Source organism: Salvelinus namaycush, chromosome 35 (assembly GCF_016432855.1).
Source record: "Salvelinus namaycush isolate Seneca chromosome 35, SaNama_1.0, whole genome shotgun sequence".
Taxonomy (NCBI): Eukaryota; Metazoa; Chordata; class Actinopteri; order Salmoniformes; family Salmonidae; genus Salvelinus; species Salvelinus namaycush.
The window spans coordinates 5,541,350-5,560,548 of record NC_052341.1 but is presented as its reverse complement, the minus strand read 5'-3'; the positions used below and the strand labels follow the sequence as shown (position 1 = coordinate 5,560,548).

The following is a 19,199-nucleotide window of genomic DNA, read 5'->3' as shown; positions in this document are numbered from 1 at the left end:
TACTGGAGGGCGGCTCTCGGGGGGGGTACTGGAGGGCGGCTCTCGGGGGGGTACTGGAGGGCGGCTCTCGGGGGGGTACTGGAGGGCGGCTCTCGGGGGGGTACTGGAGGGCGGCTCTCGGGGGGGTACTGGAGGGCGGCTCTCGGGGGGGTACTGGAGGGCGGCTCTCGGGGGGGTACTGGAGGGCGGCTCTCGGGGGGGTACTGGAGGGCGGCTCTCGGGGGGGTACTGGAGGGCGGCTCTCGGGGGGTACTGGAGGGCGGCTCTCGGGGGGTACTGGAGGGCGGCTCTCGGGGGGTACTGGAGGGCGGCTCCCGGGGGTACTTGGTCAGTTGCATGAAACATCTTAAGTCAATTTCCCCCTCATCTTTTACCTCAACTTTAAGTCAGTTGAACAAACCATTTTAAGGCGAATTTCCCCCCTTACAATTAAGTGAAAAAGTTAAGGGCGCCCATTAGGTCCCTTAAGTGCTTCATTCAGTATGGATATCAATGAGATCAGCATTTGTGGAGGTGAATGTTGCTTTCCTCTGGTTTCAAAAGGAAAACATCCACCAGCTAGCTAGCTATGTAGCTGAACAATGGCTACAGACCTAGCCAGCTAGCTACTCTGTCAGTTAGCTTGACGTGCTAGAAAGTAATACAGACAACTATAGTAAACATGTTTTATTATCTTCTGAATCAATTTCCTTCTCCTGGTCTTTAATATAGAAGTTGTCTCTGAGGAGAGATGTTCAGTCAGTGAATCGGGTCATCACGAATGAATGCGACTTGTTTTTAGTCTTTGCTGTAATAAAGACAAAAAAAAAAAAAACGTTACAGACTTTCTGGTACGCTTATAATTAATTTTGGTGTTTAAATTGTTTCAAACGGTCAGAGAAATTGTATTGTAATCTATACAGCACCTGTTTGGCATAATATTTACGCAGCGCTTGCTTCTTGATTTTCCACAACTCGTCACATTTATTCCACACGAACATTCCCTTTACCTCCTGAGCAACCTGTAAATATTCCCCCGTTTCAAGTTTATTCGTCACGTCCTCTGCATCCATTTTGCTGTCACGTGTTAAGTTTTTTTTTAATAAGCAATTTATTGATGTGATTGCGTTATGCTATAGGTCAGGCCCTACTGTGCCCTATTCTTATTGGACTGGATTTATTTGATTGGTCGGGTAATGTAATTAAGCTCACGAGCACAAACACCATAACGATAATTTTAGTCCCATTCGAATCTGCCATGGCAGTAATTTTTACATGGCAGGACAGTAACAATTCCAGCCATAATAACCAAAATGTTTTTTCCCCCTCTTATAATACTAATACTAGGCTACTGCCCCTTCAGCACAATAAAGAAACGACAGGCAGAGGGACCAGGCAACAGCATTGTCACAGGGGCGATGGAAGATTTCAACTTCTCCACCAGATTTGAAGACTACAGCATGCCCAAGGATATCATTGCTTTTGTATGTGATCCTCTCACAGTCCGCCCAGGTGGAGAATACTCCTCCCTTGCTAAGAAAACGATACCCTCGCTGGATGAGGCCGCAATTCAAACTGAGTTGATTGAATTCCAGACATTGAGACAAATCAGGAATGTGCTCAGGAGTGCTGAATCCCTGTGTGAGTTTTGGGTGACATGCTCAGAGGAATAGAGCACAATAAAGAAAATTGAATTTTAACAATGTTTGGATCGACTTACACCTGCAAGTCCTCATTTTCCTCTATGAAGACAATCTAGACTCGCGACAGCAACTGGCTTTCACGTAAGTCACTGCCTGCGCATCAAAATCACACCTTTCTCACAAGATTATGTCCGAGGGGAAATGAAACTTTCCCCATTGAGCAAGTGGCTTAGTGGCCTATACGACTGTAGTTAGTAAATACTAATATTATTGTGAGCGCTTATCCAGGGATATTTAGGTCTCAAGTTGATAGAACAAACAGAAAAATACTATTGTTACAGGAGCAGGCTATTCCAATAGACATTCAGACATCGCCTTTTTTAAATTTTATTTAACCTGTTTGGCATAGGGGGCAGGATTGGGAAGTTTGGATGAAAAGCGTGCCCAAAGTAAACTGCCTGTTACTCAGGCCCAGAAGCTATGATATGCATATAGTGTGTAGATTTGGATAGAAAACACTCTAAATTTTCCAAAACTGTTAAAATAATATCTGAGTATAACAGAACTCATATAACAGGCAAAAACCTGAGAAAAAAAATCCAACCAGGAAGTGGGAAATTGTAGTTTTGTAGTTTTCATTTCAGCCTCTATCTAATATCAAGTGTCTGTGGGGTCAAATTGCACTTCCCAAGGCTTCCAGCAGATGTCAACAGTCTTCAGAAGTTGTTTCCAGACTTCTATTGAGAAAGGGAGTCGAATAAGACCAGTTTGTTTAGGTGGCTCGCTGGAGGACAATGGGATGTTGACCTCTCGGGCACGCCGGTCGTTCCTTTTCCTCTGTAATGGAAACACTATTGTCCGGTTGTATTATTACTGCATATTTATGATTTTTAAAAACCCTAAGGATTGATTGAAAACATCGTTTGACATGTTTTTACGAACTGTAATGGAGCTTTTTGACTTTTAACGTCTAGATAATGGTAACGCGCTTTGTGCTTTTGGATTAGTGGACTAAACGCGCGAAACAAAACTGAGTTATTTGGACATAAAGATGGACTTGATCGAACAAAACAAACATTTCTTGTGGAACTGGGAGTCTTGCGAGTGCATTCCCGACAAAGATCAGCAAAGGGTAAGAGAAGATTTATAAACGCAATTTATGGCTTTTGTTGACTCCACAACATGGCAGGTAACTGTACAGCTTGCTTTGATGGCTGATCGCTGTAGAATATTGAATAATGTGCTTTCGCCGGAAAGCTATTTTGAAATCTGACAAAGCGTTTGCATTAAAAAGAAGTGTATCATTAGTTCTGTGTAAAACACTTGTGTCTTTTATCAATGTTTATTATGAGTATTTCTGTAAATTGATGTGGCTCTGTGCAAATTCACAGGATGTTTTGGAGGCAAAGCCAAATGTAAACTGAGGTTTTTGGATATAAATATGAACTTGGTCGAACAAAACATACATGTATTGTGTAACATGTTGTCCCGGGAGTGTCATCTGATGAAGAATATCCAAGGTTAGTGATTCATTTTATCTCTATTTCTGCTTTTTGTGACTCCTCTCTTTGGTTGGAAAATGGCTGTATGCTTACTGTGACTAGTTGCTGACCTAACATAATGATATGTTGTGCTTTCGCCGAAAAGCCTTTTTGAAATCGGACACTGTGGTTGGATTAACGAGAAGTGTATCTTTAAAATGGTGTATAATACTTGTGTGTTTGAGAAATTAGAAATTTCTGTTGTTTGAATTTGGCGCCCTGCAATTTCATTGGGGTTCCGTTCCCAGACAGATTAAATGATTGTTATATGTAGGATACGACATTTTTAGCCAGTTGAAATTATAAGTAGGCCTAATTTAAAATAAGGCAAAAGTTACATTTTAATTTCATTCATGAGGAGAGAGAATGCAGGAGACAGTAAACGTGTAAAGCAGGCAGAGGACCATTCTGTGGTGCTCTAACGTAAAGCTACAACAGCATCGCAACCAATCGGAAGGGACCAGCGCCTGGTGCTGATAATATAGCTAACTTATTATTATGCAAAGTGTTGCACAGCAACAGAAAACCTATACTATACGGAGGAATTCATTTAAACAAAAATCTTCATATTAATTTGACTTTACAAACAACGAGGGCTTAATTGAAGTCTATTTCTTCAGAGTCTAGGCCTATATAACTGAACCGGTTGAGGTAGGCCATGAAGATTCACAGCATCTTTCACAATACAAATACATGGCCTAATAGAAGTGATTTGTTTTAAAAAAGGTAGGGTAACTTCCTTCTTGGGACATTGAATTTGGGAGATTTTTTTTACATCTCGGGTCAATGATTTTTTTAAATGTTATTAATTTAAATATTCATAATGAATTTGTGAGTGCCAAATCATATTGCTTGCTGGCCGTCAGTTGGGGCACCCTGGCCTACATGTAACCCATCGACTTACAGTGAATGCTTTTGTTTATATGTTTTGAATTTAATGTTTATTTGATACAACTCCTGCTGTTCATAGATGGCAAAGCAGCAGCAGCACACAACTGACCTAAAGGTTGGGAAATGATAAGTTAACTTCCTCATCCGTAGCCTTAAAACGCATCTCAAGCACAGTGGCACTGTTTACTCCCATCTGAAGGCTGGGGGGCATTTAGGAAGTACTGCAGATCGCTAAAATATCCTAATGATTATGATCACACTTCATCAATTGAAATATTATGGAGACAGGAAATATGGTTTAGAAACTTGGGAACCAAGCTGGAGATATCAGTGTGGCGCCATCACCTGGACACGAGGAAATACTGCATCTTCACACCTAGAATAAAATCCTCCAGGCTTCCTTTAAAACTGTACATTTATTGGGGGGGGGGGGATGAAGAACTACAGGGGGGCAGTTAGGAAAAAAGTAATCCCGTCGGAATCGTCCAGTGGAATAACGGACATTCTGGAATAAATGACATAACCAACGTTCTGTAGTAATACTAGTCCCGTTCTAATAGGTCTTTGGTCAAGTGCATGCCATGCACACGTGTCACGTAAAGAGAGCAAGGGTTGAGGGAATAAGGGTTGAGGGAATAAGGGTTGAGGGAATAAGGGTTGATGGAATAAGGGTTGATGGAATAAGGGTTGAGGGAATAAGGGTTGAGGGAATAGGGAATGTTTTTCGTAAACAAATGATGGATTTTGGTAACAGACTTTTTCAGTCAGAAATGTCTGTGATTATGCTGCAGCTTCACAAGAGGCAGCGCGATGAACACTTTGATGTTCTGTGGTGGTCGCTGCAGCAGGAGAGACGATGGGGCGCCAGTCATGGTCAGTCGCTCTCCGGGAAAACGTATTTATTTTTGTAAGGTGCAGGAAGTCTGAGTCCAGCCCGGCACAATCAAATCAATTGCAGCTCGGACTCCCTCTAGTCATTTGTGTGTCTTAATTAACAAAAAACGTGTGCTTAAAGCATCAGACAAGCTCAGTGAATATAGTTGATTTGATTAGAATAAATAGGATGTCAATATATGAAAAAATACACATTTAAAAATTGCCAAAATTTCTTTTTTATCAGGGACAGCCCTACTCTGTGGTAACCAGAGACTTTCTGCCGAACATGCCTTCATACTACCATAAAACCTTAAAATGATCCTATGGAAATTTCTGAGCAGCTCTATGCAACATCCTTAAACAATTCCCCGAGGTAAAGGGAAATTACTCCTCAAGGTAAACCCCTTAAAGAATACCCAAGATGTTTTATGTAACCAGGCCCTGGAGGACTGAAGGTGGGAAACCCTGCTCTAGAACCTAGGTCTAGAACAATTACAATCTACAGCCTTTAGAACCTAGGTCTAGAACAATTACAATCTACAGCCTTTAGAACCTAGGTCTAGAACAATTACAATCTACAGCCTTTAGAACCTAGGTCTAGAACAATTACAATCTACAGCTTTTAGAACCTAGGTCTAGAACAATTACAATCTACAGCCTTTAGAACCTAGGTCTAGAACCTTTAGAATCTATAGCCTTTTAAAAACGAGGTCTAGAACCTTTAGAATCGACATCCAGAACCTACCTGAGCTCTCAGAGCTAGACTCGGCCTTCTTAGCAGCAGGTTTAGGGGTCACAGTCTTTGCTGGGGTAGACGTCACAGGGACTGCTTTAGCTATTGATGATCAAAGTGAACAACAGTCATTTAAAAAGACACTCTAATCCAGAGAGACTAGCAATCAGTGCATTCAACTAAAGTAGGTAGACAGTCATGTATCACATGTAAAAACCGTCAAATATTAAGTTTTGCTAATGCATTAGTAAAGACAAAAGAGCACTCAATGTTCAGACAGGATCAACACTTAGAAAAGGAGACTAGGGAACTGTCCGAAATCTGTCTTGCCTACTGCTACTAAAACCGCAGCAACTCACTACGACTACTACCTACTGTGTACTAATAGTACTACATAGAACGTACTGTTTAGTAAAAACGTAAGAAGTAAATATCAGCATACTACCCATCTATACTGAACAGGTGTCATCTTATTCTGATTATCAGCTGTTGTCACAGGTGTGAAAAGACAATATTCTCTTCCTCAACAGTATGCCAGGAACTCTACTCGATGAAAAGTCTAAAATAATTTTCAGTCTAAAATAATTTTCAAACTATAAAACGTTCTATTTTCGTATACCCAAAAAAGCAAGTATGGGTATTCTGACACGTCCTGGGTTTTAGTAGTTGTTACCTGACACTTTCTTCTCCTGCTTGCTGTCTGAGGAGCGGTCCTTTTTGGCCTTGCTGGCCACTGTAGGAACCAAGGCCTTCTTTACTGCAGCTCCAGGGGGTGGGACTGCACTGTATGCACCTACACACACACACGGCATTCGCATCATCATTAGAACATTAGCATGAACAGAGAGCTAAAAACAAATAGCTGTGGGTAAATATGTGGTTCAACTCTAATGCAGGAAATACTTAGTGTTATATGTGGGTACATACAGAAAGTTGTGCAGATCACATGACTTAATCCACTTTCTTACGTTACAGCCTTATTCTAAAAATGGATTCAATCGTTTCTCCCCCCCATAATGACATCACAATACCCCATAATGACATCACAATACCCCATAATGACATCACAATACCCCATAATGACATCACAATACCCCATAATGACAAAGCAAAAACAAGTTTAGAAATTTTAGGAAATGTATAAACATTTAAAAAATGAAATAGCACATTTGCATAAGTATTCAGACCCTTTACTCAGTACTTTGTTGAAACACCTTTGGCAGAGATTACAGCCTCGAGTCTTCTTGGGTATGACGCTACAAGCTTGGCACACCTGTATTTGGGGAATTTCTCCCATTCTTCTCTGCAGATCCTCTCAAGCTCTGTCAGGTTGGATGGGGAGCGTTGCTGCACAGCTATTTTCAGGTCTCTTCAGAGATGTTCGATCGGGTTGAAGTCCGGGCTCTGACTGGGCCACTCAAGGACATTCAGAGACTTGTCCCGAAGCTACTCCTGCATTGTCATGGCTGTGTGCTTAGGGTTGTTGTCCTGTTGGAAGGTGAACCTTCACCCCAGTCTGAGGTCCTGAGCGCTGTGGAGCAGGTTTTCATCAAGGTTCTCTCTGTACTTTGCTCCGTTCATCTCTTCCTCGATCCTGACTAGTCTCCCAGTCCATGACACTGAAAAACATACCCACAGCATGATGCTGCCCCCACCATGCTTCACCGTAGGGATGGTGCCAGGTTTCCTCTAGACATGACGCTTGGCATTCAGGCCAAAATGTTCAACCTTGGTTTCATCAGACCAGAGAATCTTGTTTTTCATGGTCAGAGTCTTTGGGTGCCTTTTGGCGAACTCCAAGCGGGCGGTCATGTGCCTTTTACTGAGGAGTGGCTTCCGTCTGACCACTCTACCATAAAGGCCTGATTGGTGGAGTTCTGCAGAGATGGTTGTCCTTCTGGAAGGTTCTCCCATCTCTACAAAGGAACTCTGGAGCTCTGTCAGAGTGACCATCAGGTTCTTGGTCAGGCCCTTCTCCCCCGATTGCTCAGTTTGGCCGGGCGGCCAGCTCTAGGACGAGTCTTGGTGGTTCCAAACTTCTTCCATTTAAGAATGATGGAGGCCGCTGTGTTCTTGTGGACCTTCAATGACGCATAAATGTTTTGGTGCCTTTCCTCAGATCTGTGTCACGACACAATCCTGTCTCGGAGCTCTACGGACAATTCCTTCGACCTCATGGCTTGGTTTTTGCTCTGACATGTACTGTCAACTGTGGGACCTTATATAGACAGGTGTGTGCCTTTCCAAATCATGTCCAATCAATTGAATTTACCACAGGTGGACTCCAATCAAGTTGTAGAAACATCTCAAGGATGATCAATGGAAACAGGATGCACCTGAGCTCAATTTCAAGTCTCATAGCAAAGGGTCTGAATACGTATGTAAATAAGGTATTTCTATTTAATATTAATACATTTGCGAATTTCCCAGTAGAACATGGTGGGGTAAACGACTTCCCAGCAGAACATGGTGGGGTAAACGACTTCCCAGCAGAACATGGTGGGGTAAACGACTTCCCAGCAGAACATGGTGGGGTAAACGACTTCCCAGCAGAACATGGTGGGGTAAACGACTTCCCAGCAGAACATGGTGGGGTAAACGACTTCCCAGCAGAACATGGTGGGGTAAACGACTTCCCAGCAGAACATGGTGGGGTAAACGACTTCCCAGCAGAACATGGTGGGGTAAACGACTTCCCAGCAGAACATGGTGGGGTAAACGACTTCCCAGTAGAACATGGTGGGGTAAACGACTTCCCAGTAGAACATGGTGGGGTAAACGACTTCCCAGTAGAACAAGGTGGGGTAAACGACTTCCCAGTAGAACAAGGTGGGGTAAACGACTTCCCAGTAGAACAAGGTGGGGTAAACGACTTCCCAGTAGAACAAGGTGGGGTAAACGACTTCCCAGTAGAACAAGGTGGGGTAAACGACTTCCCAGTAGAACAAGGTGGGGTAAACGACTTCCCAGTAGAACATGGTGGGGTAAACGACTTCCCAGTAGAACATGGTGGGGTAAACGACTTCCCAGTAGAACATGGTGGGGTAAACGACTTCCCAGTAGAACATGGTGGGGTAAACGACTTCCCAGTAGAACATGGTGGGGTAAACGACTTCCCAGTAGAACATGGTGGGGTAAACGACTTCCCAGTAGAACATGGTGGGGTAAACGACTTCCCAGTAGAACATGGTGGGGTAAACGACTTCCCAGTAGAACATGGTGGGGTAAACGACTTCCCAGTAGAACATGGTGGGGTAAACGACTTCCCAGTAGAACAAGGTGGGGTAAACGACTTCCCAGTAGAACAAGGTGGGGTAAACGACTTCCCAGCAGAACATGGTGGGTAAACGACTTCCCAGTAGAACATGGTGGGTAAACGACTTCCCAGCAGAACATGGTGGGTAAACGACTTCCCAGCAGAACATGGTGGGGTAAACGACTTCCCAGCAGAACAAGGTGGGTAAACGACTTCCCAGTAGAACAAGGTGGGGTAAACGACTTCCCAGTAGAACAAGGTGGGGTAAACGACTTCCCAGTAGAACAAGGTGGGGTAAACGACTTCCCAGTAGAACAAGGTGGGGTAAACGACTTCCCAGTAGAACAAGGTGGGGTAAACGACTTCCCAGTAGAACAAGGTGGGGTAAACGACTTCCCAGTAGAACAAGGTGGGGTAAACGACTTCCCAGTAGAACAAGGTGGGGTAAACGACTTCCCAGTAGAACAAGGTGGGTAAACGACTTCCCAGTAGAACATGGTGGGTAAACGACTTCCCAGTAGAACATGGTGGGTAAACGACTTCCCAGTAGAACAAGGTGGGTAAACGACTTCCCAGTAGAACAAGGTGGGTAAACGACTTCCCAGTAGAACAAGGTGGGTAAACGACTTCCCAGTAGAACAAGGTGGGTAAACGACTTCCCAGTAGAACAAGGTGGGTAAACGACTTCCCAGTAGAACAAGGTGGGTAAACGACTTCCCAGTAGAAGGTGGGTAAACGACTTCCCAGTAGAACAAGGTGGGTAAACGACTTCCCAGTAGAACAAGGTGGGTAAACGACTTCCCAGTAGAACAAGGTGGGTAAACGACTTCCCAGTAGAACAAGGTGGGTAAACGACTTCCCAGTAGAACAAGGTGGGTAAACGACTTCCCAGTAGAACAAGGTGGGTAAACGACTTCCCAGTAGAACAAGGTGGGTAAACGACTTCCCAGTAGAACAAGGTGGGTAAACGACTTCCCAGTAGAACAAGGTGGGTAAACGACTTCCCAGTAGAACAAGGTGGGGTAAACGACTTCCCAGTAGAACAAGGTGGGGTAAATTGAGTTGGAATTGACCTTCCACTACATCGCTGGTCATTAGGGCAGAGCGGTATACCTTTGCCGGAGAATACGGTACTACCGGAATTGCACACAAGGGGGCGTTATTTTTCTAAACTATGCTAACAAACGCTAAAAAAAAGTACAAGTAAACGTCCATAGCGGACCCTAGCTAAATGCTAACAGGTGCATGTAAGCAAACAAACTAAATGCAAGGAAAGACAACCCCAGCTCATAGTTATATATATAATCATCGATGGAGATAACGCAGAAGGAATCACAGAATACAGACATTAAGAAAGAAATGTAACTTTGTAGAAAACCAACTAAATGTATTAAACTTCTTAGAAAAAAGTTAAATCAATCATTAAGACATGAAGAAAACGCATCAGTGATTTGTTTGTCTGCGATGGGCGGCGCGTACATCGATCTTCACTTTGTGTAGCCGTTAGCGATGTTAACCGTCCTCTGGTCGAGAGAGAAAAGGCTTTCCCAAAAACCTTCTCAACTAAAATGTTAACTACGATGTAGCATACGCCGATCTGGCAGAATTATATTTATGATAGTAGTTTGCGTTTGTTTCGCAAACTCTGCAAATCTCATGAGTGCTATAGAATCGTCGCTAACCAAAACAGTCTCTTGTTTGTGAACACTTGCATTAAAAGGTTAACTACGGCCCAAAAAAATCGAAACGTCTTCAATTTTTCCCAGACCTCAAGTAGTCTCCTGATGCGGTTTAAGCATTGTTGTGGACTTAGAATATCCAATTTGTATGTTTTTCTATATAAGAAAAGGTTTGAGACAAAAACCTGGAAAAACAAAAAAGGAAAACTGAATTTTGGGGGAAAAAACAAGGAATCATGCAAGAAACTAAGATTTTAGGGCCCTGTATCTCCAGAGGCTACTCACACTCGATTCACGACGGGATTGATCGTCTCCGCTGTAACCAAAATAACCATGATCAAGCCACCTGTAGCTAGAAAGTAAGCATGATCAAGCCACCTGTAGCTAGAAAGTAAGCATGATCAAGCCACCTGTCGCTAGTAAGTAAGCATGATCAAGCCACCTGTCGCTAGTAAGTAAGCATGATCAAGCCACCTGTCGCTAGTAAGTAAGCATGATCAAGCCACCTGTCGCTAGTAAGTAAGCATGATCAAGCCACCTGTCGCTAGTAAGTAAGCATGATCAAGCCACCTGTCGCTAGTAAGTAAGCATGATCAAGCCACCTGTCGCTAGTAAGTAAGCATGATCAAGCCACCTGTCGCTAGAAAGTAAGCATGATCAAGCCACCTGTCGCTAGAAAGTAAGCATGATCAAGCCACCTGTCGCTAGAAAGTAAGCATGATCAAGCCACCTGTAGCTAGTAAGTAAGCATGATCAAGCCACCTATAGCTAGTAAGTAAGCATGATCAAGCCACCTGTAGCTAGTAAGTAAGCATGATCAAGCCACCTATAGCTAGTAAGTAACCATGATCAAGCCACCTATAGCTAGAAAATAAGCAAACCAAAAGCATAACTGTAGCCCTGAGCTCGAGAAAATGTATTTGGCACTTAGAAACTTAACTTAGTTAAGATTTGTTTGCCAGCTAAATTACAACGAATTTCAAGTGTAACTTAATCACCTTGCTTGTGCTGTTCAACAGTGGACGTCAGTTCTGTTTGCGCCACGTTCTCTTTGTAAACAAACATAACATGTGAATGTCTAAATTAAATTTGTGAAAAACGCATAATCACACTGTCGGGTATGTCAAAATACCCCGGTATACCCGCCCAAGCCTACTTATTGGTCATAAGCCTCAGTCTATTCACTCTCCTAATAACCTGTGATCAGGCATATAGAGATACTGATAGATAAATATAATAACAGTTTGATACTACTATACATGAACACACACCTGGTTTGGCCTTCTTGCTGGGAGGAGACTCCTCTTCATCTGAAGAAGAGTCATCGCTGCTAGACTCGACTGTCTTAGCTGGAGGGGTCTTGGCTGGAGGGGTCTTGGCTGGAGGGGTCTTGGCTGGAGGGGTCTGTTCGGAGAGACTGGGTCAGTACTGGAAACAAAAGCTTTCCCTTATCTGGCGACTTTGTAGACACTGAAGAAAGCATCGCAGCCGAAAGGCATAAATGTGTGGTTTTAAATTGCCCTTGTGGACATGCCAAAATAATAAAGGTATTTTAACTCAAACCAAATATGTAGAGTGCCGTGGTAGTTTTTGTAATTACACATCTTCATGAAACATCTACAACGTACATATTTTATGAACGAGTTTCACTGTTGAAGTCGGTTGAAGTTTTTTTTTCTTCCTTTCTTTAATTTCCCCCCAAAATATAGACATTTACTCCACAATATCCCTTCTTCCATTCCTGCATCATATGACCGTGGCACACAAGACTGGTTTGACAGATCAAGGAGACACTGTGCCACACCTAGGGATGGAAACTGGCAACACAGCTCCCATGGTAACGTGAACACCTGTGGTGTATTTACTAGGAAGCAAACAGAAGAAAACGAAACAGGGAGCTACCTCAATTTCTCCAATAGAAAACGCCTGTTTCGGGTGCAAAATGTTTTGCAACTACTGAATACACCTCAGGTGAGAGGTGGTGTGTTGTGGATCAGTTTCAGTACCTTAGTGGGCGCTTCGTCTTCACTGGAGCTGTCCTCACTGCTGCTGGTCTCAGCCTTCTTCTGAGCTGCAGCTTTGGCAGTCGTCCCTGCCTTAGGGGTCGCGGCCGCCTTAGGGGTCGCGGCTGCCGCCTTTCCTTCTACAGAGCAAGAAGAACCGTCAGTAAGACAGTACACAAAACAAGTAACACCCAAGAAGCACACTGATTGAAAAAGATGCTTATAAAAAATATGTGATCATGTGTGCACTGTCGTCAAGCAGCTTTCTTAAAGTATGGATCACGGACCCAAGTAAGGTCAATATATGACAATATAAGTATAGAATTTTTTTTTGCCATTGCAAAAATGAAAACACAAAACAGACCAAATTCTTCAGTCCTTTAAGAACCTGCTGCAGCTTAGACAATAAATGTTACTCTGGATGACAACCGAATGATGTTTGTTTACAACATTAGGGCCAATGGCCAACAGAATGATGTTTGTTTACAACATTAGGGCCAATGGCCAACAGAAGTCAAAACCACTTCCTGTTCTGTTTCCTTGCCACGATACTAACGAGTATCGTGATACTGGTATCGTGCCGGCCCGAGACCCAAGGTGGGTCACGACATGGCCGAGTAAACAAAGAATGTAAAAAAAAATATATATATATATATATACACTATATATATACATATATATACACACACAGTTGAAGTCGGAAGTTTACATACACTTTAGCCAAATACATTTAAACTCAGTTTTTCACAATTCCTGACATTTAATCCTAGTAAAAATCCCTAGTCTTAGGTCAGTTAGGATCCACTTTATTTTAAGAATGTGAAATGTAAAATGTGAATTTTTGTGAGTCAAATGTACTCACTAGCTACAGGGGCTTTAGCTGGAGCCTCATCTTCAGATGACTCGCTGCTAGAGCTGGAGTCCTTTTTCCTGGCTGCTGCCACTACAGGAGTCCTCACTGGGGCTTTGGCTGCTGCCACTACAGGAGTCCTCACTGGGGCTTTGGCTGCTGCAGGCTTCTGTAAGCAGAGAAGAAGAGCAGATTTCAAACTAATGTTTCAACAACCAAGCTGCCTTCATCAGGGCACACAAATATATATCCTTCATTAGTCCTCCTATACAGCGGGGAGAACAAGTATTTGATACACTGCCGATTTTAAGCAGGTTTTCCTACTTACAAAGCATGTAGAGGTCTGTAATTTTTATCATAGGTACACTTCAACTGTGAGAGACGGAATCTAAAACAAAAATCTAGAAAACCACATTGTATGATTTTTAAGTAATTAATTTCTCACAGTTGAAGTGTACCTATGATATAAATTACAGACCTCTACATGCTTTGTAAGTAGGAAAACCTGCTTAAAATCGGCAGTGTATCAAATACTTGTTCTCCCCGCTGTAGCTCTGTAAACAGCATAGGCCTTATGGTTAGCAATTTTAACGTGACAATAAAACATAAAAGTTACATTGTCGTAAGACATCCTAGCGCTCCTGTACCTTTGCTGCGGCCTCCTCATCACTGGAATCATCACTACTGCTGGACTCGGCCGCTTTAGCTGGTAACGATACAAAACCTCATCATGGAACAGAACAAAGAAAGGGGCAACTCTGCCCCATCACCGCCACGCTGCATTCATGACAACATAGAACATCAAGAAAGGTAGGATATTGGTTTAACGGTCAATGTAAAACGGTTACTTCAGGATTTGAGAATTGAGGCCCTTTTATAACTACTTCCAGATAGCCATAGCAGATAGCCATAGCAGATAGCCATAGCAGATAGCCATAGCAGATAGCCATAGCAGATAGCCATAGCAGATAGCCATAGCAGATAGCCATAGCAGATAGCCATAGCAGATAGCCATAGCAGATAGCCATAGCAGATAGCCATAGCAGATAGCCATAGCAGATAGCCATAGCAGATAGCCATAGCAGATAGCCATAGCAGATAGCCATAGCAGATAGCCATAGCAGATAGCCATAGCAGATAGCCATAGCAGATAGCCATAGCAGATACCCATAGACTTCCAGTCATTACGCTAACGCTAGTACCACTAAATTCCTTTATACTGGCCACCGAGACATAAAAATGGTATCCACAAGTTCATCTGACTCCGGGGAAAGTAGATAAAGGGCCTCATTGCCAAAATCCTGAAGTATCCCTTTAAATGAAAGACAGGATTTAGGCTATTGGTTTAGGAATCAATATTACTGATGAATAGAGGGTGACGTAAGAAAAGCAGGAATTCAGAAACATATTGATAGGAAGCCTGATTGACAATATAAGGCCAACTCAAAACCAAAATAGGCTGGCTCAAGTATTTTCTCTCTGCAGCATTTTCCCAGTAATCGAGACGTCTGGTTTCAGAGCACGTCAGAATGGGAGTCTTTAAAACAGAGGCTGTTTTCGCCGCTCCTGCCAATCGGCTGAACTCTTTGTACATCACCATCTAGCGCAGGGGAGGGTAAACATTTGGCTCGAGGGCCACATTGGGATTTCAAAATACAGATTCGGGGGGGGGGGGGACGGGACGACATAAATCGGTCCCTGATAGATCTGTGTGGCCCTCTTGATTTTTGAAATCCCGATGTGGCCGTCCAGCCAAAAGGTTTACCCCCCCCTGTGCTAGACGGTGATGTACTAAGTGACAATCGATTTGTGGGCCAATAAAAACATTTTTTATTTTTTAAAAGGGGATGTTATTTGAAAATATGCCTTCAGAAAATATTCACTTATTCCACATTGTACTCAAAATGTAGTAAATTGATTTCCTCCTCACCCATTTACACACAATAACCCTGAATGACAAAGTGAAAATATATATATATATACAGAAATTTCTAATTTCCATATCCACACCCCCTTTTGCTATAACACTCCACATTGAGCTCAGGTGTATTCGATTTCGTTTGATCATCCTTGAGATCCAACTATAGCTTGGAGTCCACCTGGGGCTAATTCAAGTGTTTGGACATGATTTAGAGAGAAACACCTGTGTATTCACACCACTTGACTTTTTCAAAAACATTTTCTTGTTTACAGTCGGAATTTAAAATGGATTCAATTTAGATTTTGTGTCACTGGCCTACCCACAACACCCCATAATGTCAAAATGGAATTATGTTTCTAGAAATGTTTACAAATTAATTTAAAAAATGAAAAGATGAAATATCTTGAGTCAATAAGTATTCAACCCTTTGTTATAGCAAGACTAAATAAGTACGAATGTGCTTATTAACAAGTCACATAAGTTGCATGGACTGTGTGCAATAGTGTTACGATTATCATGTCAAACTAACTAGCAAATGTAGCTACACACAATAATACCAAAGACCGTATGTACTTTATACACGTACTACCCTAAGCTGCTTTGGATAAAAGCGTCTGCTAAATGGGATATACTAAAAGGATGAGAGCGTACCTGTGGGTGTGGCCTTGGCAGGTGCTGCAGCTTCCTCCTCATCACTGCTCGACTCCTCACTGGAGCTCTCCGCAGTCTTTGCCTTCTTAGCAGACGGCCTGTCACTTGTTCCAGGACCGTTGGGCAGCGCCTTCCGTTTCTTAGCTTCAGGAGACCTGAAAATGGCAACGGGAACAAACAGAGCAGTGAGTGGCATTCAAAACTAGCCACAAAGGATTGCAAAGTAACATTCTGATCCATTTACACTAAATTACACAAAGACAACGGTATGTGAGGTTCATGGTTTAGCCCCCAGGAACTCTGGGAAAATGGAGGATTGTAATATACAGGTTGTTATTCCCGCCAGCCAAGTGGGGGACAATACATTGAAGGGATGAAATCAGATGTACTAACTACTTACTTCACCCAGAAGTTGAATATGTCAAGCAGAGCGGCATCTTGTTTTTCATTCTGGGGTGGCTGTTGTAAAAGGAAGAATCATTAACAAAAGCCAGGCAGTTGATTCTCTTTGCAGGTTTCTAGCCATCATGTTACATGATACGGGAAGAAATGCTGAACAATGTTTTAGCTACAAACAAGTTTCTCATGCATGGAAGACATACTGCTTTATATAGGCAAGTCAGTTAAGAACAAATTCTTATTTTCAGTGACGTCCTAGGAACAGTGCCTTGTTCAGGGGCAGAACGACAGATTTGTACCTTGTCAGCTCAGGGATTTGAACTAGCAACCTTTAGGTTACTAGTCCAACACTCTTAACCTCTAGGCTACCCTGCCGCCCCTAAAGTGGCATTAAAGTGGCATTGTTAGCGTGTAATAGGATCGAATGTGGGCTTGAGATTTTCACCATCACATATAGTCAGGTGGTTGGGTTTATTAGTAACTGTGGGTGAATAAACGTCCCGCGCGCAGCTAGTTTGTCGCTATCTAGATTAACGCGTTAGCCCTGGCATTGCTTGTTTTATGGGTAGATTTGGATTGCAGTTAGAATATTGATAACGTTACGTAATGTAGAACTCGACTAGTTGCATTATGCCGTTCAATATTAAAATAATATTGTTTACATATCTTACATTACTCATATCATATGTATATATTGTATTTTAATACCATCTACTGCACCTTGCCTATGCCGCTCATCCATATATTTACATGTACATATTCTCATCCACCCCTTTAGGTGTTGTGTGTATTAGGTAGTTGTTGGAGAATTGTTAAGATGACTTGTTAGATATTACTGCACTGTCGGAACTAGTAGCGCAAAAATTTCACTACACTCGCATTAACATCTGCTAACCATGTGTATGTGACCAATAAAATGTGATTTGATATAGAAAATTCGCTGTAGGCTACAGTCAGAGGCCGGAACGATTTTTTAACGGGGTGCAGGATTTTGGAGGGAGCTAATTTAGATACTTTTCTGCTTATAATTTCAGACATTTTGGTAGACCATTGGTTAGTCAACTTGTCTATAACTAGATACATGCAGCTTATCTTCTGTCATATGTTGCCCTAGAAGACTAAATCAACCTCTTTTTTTCTCACAATAAGGTAACAAATGAATGCTTCAATCTAGTTGACATCGGTAAAGTTCTCTGTCATCTCTGCTTCTTTCAACGAGCAAAGATATTCAGGGTCTGGGGAGAAAATGCAATAACTAAAAACAGTTAAGATTTTCTGCACAAAATGTCCAAACGACATCAGCAGGTTATGAGTTAACCTGTACATCACTACACACGCCATTTCTTTGCTTCGTCCTGCAACGAGCCATTGTTTACAGACGGCTAGTTTAGATTTGATTGATCAAGGATGCCGGGCTATAGCAGCTTCCGCAACGACCCGTCTGTAAACAAAGGCGCTTCGGGGAACGAAGCAATACATTTCTTAGCCTGCCGGCTAGCCAGAGACATTTTATTTCAATATTTCAACGTTCGTTAGCTAACCCTATGTAGTTGGTTCAATAATTCGGTGATGGCATTTGATAAAAAGCTAATATTTTTTTTAAATGCACCCGTCACTTGTCTAACATAAAGAAAGTGCATTCTAATTCAAACTTCGTGGGTTGGAATCACACGTGTTAGCACCACGGCGTGCACCTCCTGCGTAGCTCGTTAGCTCACCTAGCTAGCTTAAGAGGTAAACCAAACAACTGTTAAATAGAGACGTATACAGAATATGGCGCCTACCACTTTCGCTTCTTTGATGAACTGTTGAGCAGCCTTGGTAAACTTGTTCTCTAGTAGAAATGAATATACATGCTTGTAAAGATCACTCGGCACGGAATTTTGCGCCGCCATTTTTACCACGCTTGTGTGTGGAAGAGAAACGCAGAAGTCGTCTTCTTCTATTGTATTTTGGCGAGCGCACAATTTAATGTGCGTACTGCCACCTACTGTTCGGGATGGAAACAGGATTCCCAAAAATGGAACGAAATACCAAAAAACATCTACCAAAATAAATAAAATAAACTAAATCAAACAACTTTTCTGTAAAAAATGAAATAAAACAGATCTGATCTGTAAACAAGCTCAAGGGGAACCTGGGAAGGCGGGTCTTCCGGCACCAGTACCCCTTGCAAGTCATCAGATGTAAAATCCTTAAGTCCCAAAAACTTTTCTGCCGCAGCCACAATAATGTCCAGTTTCTTCGATTTCCTTGAGACTTGTGTCGTACAGTTTATAACTGTGGAAATGAAAGCTAACAAAATCCACCTTTAAAATACACATGGTATCTTTTGACTGGCAGCAAACATTTACTACAGGCTGTGGTGGGTCCACTACCATATCTTCACTAGCATCATATTTTAATCGCCTCCGCATAGGAGATTTGATTGACTGCTCTAACTTTTGCCACCTCAGTCTCCTTCACCCTTACAGGGCACTGCAGGAACTCCCGATCATGATCCACACCACAATTACAACACCGTTGTCCTTCTACTCACCGTTCTTCAATAAACTCTGTCCATCTGCAGACATTAGAAACATGGCCAAATCCTTTTACAATTCTTACACTGCAGTGGTTTGGGGACAGAAGCTCTTACAGCGTATCTTACATAACCAAGCTTGACATGTGTAGGTATTTGCTCTTTATCTTCATATCTCCATTCCCCCAGCGGGTCAGACGCCGGGCACTAATCACACCAGGGATTCAACCTGAACATCTGTCGTCACCCCTGAGAT

The 19,199-nt window shown here is 42.5% G+C and overlaps 1 protein-coding gene across 3 annotated transcripts in view; it reads right to left on the bottom strand.

Annotated features, from left to right (window-relative positions):
* Positions 1–18,327, bottom strand: part of LOC120029918 (nucleolar and coiled-body phosphoprotein 1-like) — a 34,823-nt gene extending 16,496 nt beyond the window's left edge. For all 3 annotated transcript variants that reach the window (XR_005473609.1, XM_038975227.1, XM_038975228.1), the window contains exons 1-9: positions 18,207–18,327; positions 16,424–16,482; positions 16,024–16,178; positions 14,099–14,157; positions 13,464–13,620; positions 12,605–12,741; positions 11,870–12,002; positions 6,337–6,456; positions 5,676–5,765 (exon numbers count right to left, since the gene is read on the bottom strand). Coding sequence is in view for 2 of the 3 variants with exons in the window: in XM_038975227.1 (XP_038831155.1) it covers positions 5,676–5,765; positions 6,337–6,456; positions 11,870–12,002; positions 12,605–12,741; positions 13,464–13,620; positions 14,099–14,157; positions 16,024–16,178; positions 16,424–16,482; positions 18,207–18,317 (1,021 nt within the window). In the remaining variant the exon portion in view is untranslated. The remainder of the gene's footprint in view (positions 1–5,675; positions 5,766–6,336; positions 6,457–11,869; positions 12,003–12,604; positions 12,742–13,463; positions 13,621–14,098; positions 14,158–16,023; positions 16,179–16,423; positions 16,483–18,206) is intronic.
* Positions 18,328–19,199: the final 872 nt, after the last annotated feature.